This window comes from Carlito syrichta, unplaced genomic scaffold (assembly GCF_000164805.1).
Source record: "Carlito syrichta isolate Samal-C Ts95f unplaced genomic scaffold, Tarsius_syrichta-2.0.1 Scaffold303336, whole genome shotgun sequence".
Lineage (NCBI taxonomy): Eukaryota > Metazoa > Chordata > Mammalia > Primates > Tarsiidae > Carlito > Carlito syrichta.
Genome location: NW_007247432.1, coordinates 296512 through 302511, shown reverse-complemented (window position 1 = coordinate 302511; position 6000 = coordinate 296512). Strand labels below are relative to the sequence as shown.

The following is a 6000-nucleotide window of genomic DNA, read 5'->3' as shown; positions in this document are numbered from 1 at the left end:
CAGGGACTCTTCAATGCCTTGGGTGAGCCTTCATTAAGTTACGTGACAGTCTAGGTCACTTCATTTCATGCTTTTCCTCTCCTGCTGGGTTAGACTTGCATCGGCTTCTGATGGCTCTCTCAGCCTCTCTTGGCTCCCTCCTGGTTTTCTCTCATATGGGAATTTCCCCAAATAACATTCTTGCATGTTTAATCCTCTCCTAGCATCTGCTTCTCAGAAGACCCTGGGTTGCATAGGCCATGATCAGGCAAGATCTACAGAGCCTTTTGCTCTATATGAACTCAGTTCTTTGACCTGCACTTTCCTAATGTGGTGGGAACCATAGAGAGCAAGAAGGCTGATGATCAGGGTGGTGAACGAGGCTAACCATAAGCCAGGACACAAGTTTAGGATACTTTTATACTAGCAACATCTAAAGTCAACTGTTGCCTCATCTCTGAATGCCCCTGTGCCTATTCCTATGCAAAGGAAATAGCTGTAGAGTTCTTGATTCTCTTTCAGATGTAGATCACAATATCTCAATATATCCCTTTCTGCATTCTAAAAGAGCAGTTTCTGCCTATGGAGACAGAGCTTGGTTTCCTAATCTGGGCAGCCTCTGCTTATGGCAGTGTAAGAATTGAGACACACAAGGTATTCTCCCCTCCCGCTGAGGCAATCCAAGCAATACATGTGCACTTACCTGGCCTTTGGCTGGGTCTTTTTTGCAGCTGCCTCACTGGCTTTCACTGGCTCAGGAAGTTTTGCAGGAATGGAGGAGTTCTACAGAATTGAAAGACAAAAAAACAAAAGGACATCACAGATTTCTTTGTAAAAGAATAATCAGCCTAACTAGGGCTCAGAGCTGATGGAAACACACTTTGGGATCTTCTGGAGCAGCTTCTGGGCCCTGAGCTCTGTCAGGTAGAGGGAAGGAAAGTTAACCAAATGCTTATCAGACTCAGCCACAGTCAGGGAAACCAAGTCTCTGAGAGGAGGAGAGAGCAGCCTGCATGTGGCACACTCTCCCTCATTGCTCTCTACCTTCTGTATCAGGCTAAGCTCACTGGCACTTGATCGCATTACCTGTCTCCTCCTATAGCACAGCTTAGAAGTGATGCTATGAAAGGAATGAAAAGAGATGTCTGGAACCTGCATTATCTAACTCCCAGCCAGATCTCAGAAAACGTCATGCTGACCAGTGTGTGCAACTGCCACCCAATGTGTATGGCTGCTGAGCCAGTACCCCTTCCCAACCCATGGGACACTGCTCAGTCCACAAGCCAAGCAGAGTTCCTCTAGCTTGGGTTCTGCACCATTCATCAATATCGCCTCTTCAGTGAGGACTGGCTAGTTGTCCCTAGCCATAAACAAGTGCTTACCAATACTGAGCAAGTACCAACCCACATGAGACTTGTGAAGTTTACTTTTTAAAAACTAGCTACCATTCTGAAGGCTCCCAGCTATATTTCACATTATTTAGTCTTATTAATGGGAAAGTGGGACTCATTTTAATCTGGGAAACACAAAAAACAGAATACTAGTTATAAAACTGGTCTTTTGGGAGGGTCCTCTCAATTCCTTCACATTTCCAGGTGGGGAGAATTTCTGCTAGAAAATCTCTAGCATCTCCCTTACCCTTCAAGCATTCTTCTCCCAAGGGAGAAGAGTAATTTATTTAATTGATAAGGCTGAGAGAAAAAAGCAAGCTGGTTTGGTTTGTCATTGCTCTCCTTCCTTTAAGGAAAAGCCTGTCCCTCAGGAATCAGGTATTTACATCTCAGTCACATGGATCTAATGTTAGGGAGCCTGACTGATCAAGCTATGTCCTCTTATTCAACCTTATCAGAAATAAAGCTCATATTATGAGCTCCAACTAAATGAGACCTATAGCTGATCCCCAATGTGGGAGTAAAAGAGGAGTTATTTATCAACACCTTCAAGCCCCAGTGGTGACATCAAAGTTCATTATTAGAAAAACTAGCAAGAACATTTTAGTTTAGAATCTATTACAGCATCCACTAGGAAAATATCCAAGATAACTAGATCACCATATGACATGAAAAATATGCAAAGATTGAAAAAGGGTGTTTGCCAACCCCATTATAAAATGGGCAAAAGATATGAACAGACACTTCACAAAGGAAGACATCCGAGCAGCCAACAGACACATGAAGAAATGTTCAACCTCACTAATCATCAGGGAGATGCAAATCAAAACCACATTGAGATACCACCTAACCCCAGTCAGAATGGCAATCATCAACAACTCAAAAAATAACAGCTGCTGGAGAGGGTGTGGTGAAAAGGGAACACTTCTACACTGTTGGTGGGAGTGTAAACTAGTGCAACCTCTGTGGAAAGCAGTGTGGCGATTCTTAAAAGCTCTAAATACCAACCTCCCATATGACCCCGCAATCCTCCTACTGGGAATATATCCTGAAGAACACAAATCACTCTATAAAAAAGATACCTGCACACGCATGTTTATCGCAGCATTGTTCACAATAGCAAGAACCTGGAAACATCCATGCTGCCCGTCAAAAGAGGACTGGATTAAAAAAATGTGGTACATATACATGATGGAATACTACACAGCCATAAAAAAGAACAAAATCATGAATTTCGCAGCAACCTGGATGGAACTAGAGTCTATAATAATGAGTGACCTCTCACAGAAACAAAGATCCGAGTATCACATGTTCTCACTCATATAATGGACCTTAAACATCCAATGCAATACTATACAAAAATAACTGACCGTACTGGGAAACTATGGTGGGGGGAGGGAGATGGGATTAACCGTAGCAAATATCTGTCTGGGAACGGGGAAACACCCCATATCAACAGGGTGCCTGAATGAAATGCAATTGTATACCTAACCCTTAACTGTACCCCACAACTTCACAATAAAAAAAAAGAAAGAAAGAAAAAGGGTGTTTGCAAGCTTTTTACTTTGAAAACCAAATGTGGTCAATAGCAGAAGCAAAATCAAGAAAGTTCTGCTGCAAGGAAGAACAAGAACAAGGAGCTTAAGTTTCATTAGGCGCAGGGAAAAGTCCAAGGCCTTGCTCTGAAAAGCCTGAATGCCCCAAGTCAATAAAGCAAGAGATATCTATATTCATTTGGACAGCTGATTAACACCCCAGAAACCTGAAATGGTAATTTTATAATGTTTACTTCCCTTAAAAAGTACCATTCACCTACCTGTACATTTGGAATTGGGCATTCTTTCTTGAGCAGTTTAAATGAGAAGTAGGAGACCTGGTAAATATCTGGCCTTTTGTCAGGATCTGGTTCCAACATATATCCTAAAACAGACATATGTGAATTTAATAACATCCCAACAGTTATTACATTAGTTAGGAAACATAAGTTCTCTCTCCCCTACCCAAGTTTTGTTGTTTAAAAATTTTTATTTCTCATAAAAGTCAGATAATACAATTTGCCCTTTTCTTCTCCTCTCAGAAAGGGAAACTCTACATCCCTAAAATAGTTAATACCCACAAAAAATAAGATATTTGAGTTCTAACAAATGTACTTGAAGTTCACATTCTGTGCTTTGCACAACAGAGACTCAAGTTCTCTATACTAAAGTCACCTCCTTTATATTCTGATACCTCAAAGGTTGCACGGTCTTATTTCTGGCACCCTTGATTCATACTATTTTGCTAAACAAATTATTATTCTTGATAATTATATCCAAGACCCAAACTTCATGAATTTGCTTACTATTACTTTGTTGGAGACATTAGCTAATTTCCAGTTTAAAAGAAATTACAAAGTAACATATGCATATATACTTTTACTGTGACCTACAGATCACCTGTCTATTTCCACGTCCTTTAAGCTTCTACCTCTCTGAGGCTGGAAAAATCTTCAGGGAAAAAAAAAAATCAAAAAAAGATGCAAAGCAGTTTATTACTTTACTAATAAAATGAATGGGTTGAACACTAAGTTCAGAAAAGATTAGTGAGGTTGCAGCCTTGTGAAGGTCTTGCAAGAGACCGGACTTGAGCTGGCCCTTGAAGGCAGAACAGAATTTCACTAGTCGGAGGGGAGCAGAGAAAAAGACATTCCCATAGAGAAAACAGTTTGAGCAAACAGAGACTTGGAGAAAGACAAGAGAATGACCTGCTGCAAGGAAACAGAGGAACCTGAAGTACAGGGGAGAGAGAAGGGAGGGTGGGTAGGGTGGAACCAGAATATGAAGGATCTCAATGCCATGCTAAGAATCTGGGTTCTACTGTGGGGCCACTGGCAAGCCACTGAAGTCTCCTGAGCAGGGCCATTTAAGGGTGACATTTTGTAAGGTGAATCTTTTGGTGATGGTGTAGTAGATAGATCAAAGAGAGAGGAGAAAAGCTGGAGACCAGTCCAGCAGTACAGGCAGTCTGTATATGCTAAGGTGATAGTGATGAGCACAGAAAGAATATAATGAACACAGTCAAAACTCAAAAAAGGAATTGATATAGCTGAGACAACAACTATTCTTTCCCCTGTCTTGCTAGCCAGATCCTAAGACATCTTAAATTCCATTTATCCAGGATTGAATGGTGATACCACTGAAAGAAACTGAAAGAGGTTAAGGGTAATTAAAAAGAAGGTAGAGGTGGAGAGGATGAGTATAAATTTATTTTTTTTTTTTAAGTTGTAGTCCCACTCTGTTGTTCAGACTGGAGTGCAGTGGCATGCTCCCGGCCACCGCAGCCTCGACGTGCTGGGGTCTGGTGATCTTTCCACCTCAGCCTTCCAAGTAGCTGGAACTACAGGAGCACACTACCACGCCCAGCTAATTTTTTATTTACTGTAGAGACGAGGTCTTGCCAAATCGCTCGGGTGGGTCTTGAACACGTGGGTTCAGCTAATCCACTTATCTCGGCCTCCCAAAGTGCTGGGATTACAGGTTGAGCCACCGAGCCTGGCCTAATTTTTTTTTTTTTTTTTTAATTTGGAGAAGAGGTCTCACTATGTTGCCCAGACTGGTGGCTTGAACTCCTGGATTCAAATGATCCTTCCGCCTTGATCTCCCAAGTGCTGGGATTACAGGCATGAGCCACTACAATTGGCCAAATTTAATTTTAGACCTGTGAGTTTAGGGAGATAGTGGAATTGTCAAATAGCTTGCAAACTGAAATTGCTTAGGGATGATGTCAGTATTATAGACATTCATAAAGAGTTATTTTTCCCAGTATGAATTGACTGCACAAATGTTAAAAAATTATTACCAAAAGATTCTACTGGTTTAACACCAAATTTGGCCATTTTCCCTTATTGCCTTCCAATCTCACTTTCATAGCTACAATTCTAGCATGGATATAATGCTTTACCTTTGAAAACAATCCAATACTCATAAGTGCCATACTCCATTCCTTCAAACGCCCCTCCTTTTAAAATTAATAAGTGGAAAGGATGATTGATAAAACTGGCACAATGGAATGGGTAGTCACTTAAAAGCTGTTTATTTTAGGTAAATTATCTATGCTTTCTCAGCTTCAGTTTCATCATTTACATGATGGGTATACTCCCACTTCATATATAAAGGGTTCTGAGAATGAAATGAAGTACAAGTAGGCCCTCATCAAATGTCAGATGCTCCACCCACATGTGCTGCTTCTGTTTTTCCAGTGAATGCCCATCCAGGACCAAACTTGGTTGCTCAGGATTCATAATCAATCCATAATGATTAAAACTTAGATGCTCAGTGTCTTGACCAAAGCAGAAAGATGATAAAAATCTCTGCTTCTGTAGCATTTTAGTATGGGGGCTTATGCAAAGACTACTTATTCTACAATCTGGTTAATGGATGCTAGTACATATGCTTGCTACAAGGATACAAAAGAGAAGGGAATCTTAAGATTATTTTCAACAAAGTAGTGAGTTTAGATGCTTGTTATCAAAATCCAGCGATTAACCTAAACGAGTGGGAAAACCTGGTTCCATGGAGTTATTTCGTCTTAATTACGTATTCACTCCAGTCAATGCACTGCAATCATTTTCATTTGAGCTGCTTCCAGTTGT

General features: G+C 40.8%; 1 protein-coding gene across 1 annotated transcript in view; it reads right to left on the bottom strand.

Moving 5' to 3' along the window:
• Nucleotides 1-682: 682 nt before the first annotated feature.
• The window catches only part of LOC103260774 (AP2-associated protein kinase 1), a gene marked incomplete at its 3' end in the record, with an annotated part of 124621 nt that continues 119303 nt past the window's right edge, over nucleotides 683-6000 (bottom strand). Inside the window, exons 8-9 of the mRNA XM_021712539.1 lie at nucleotides 3187-3290; nucleotides 683-762 (exon numbers count right to left, since the gene is read on the bottom strand). Of these exons, the coding sequence (XP_021568214.1) occupies nucleotides 683-762; nucleotides 3187-3290 (184 nt within the window). The remainder of the gene's footprint in view (nucleotides 763-3186; nucleotides 3291-6000) is intronic.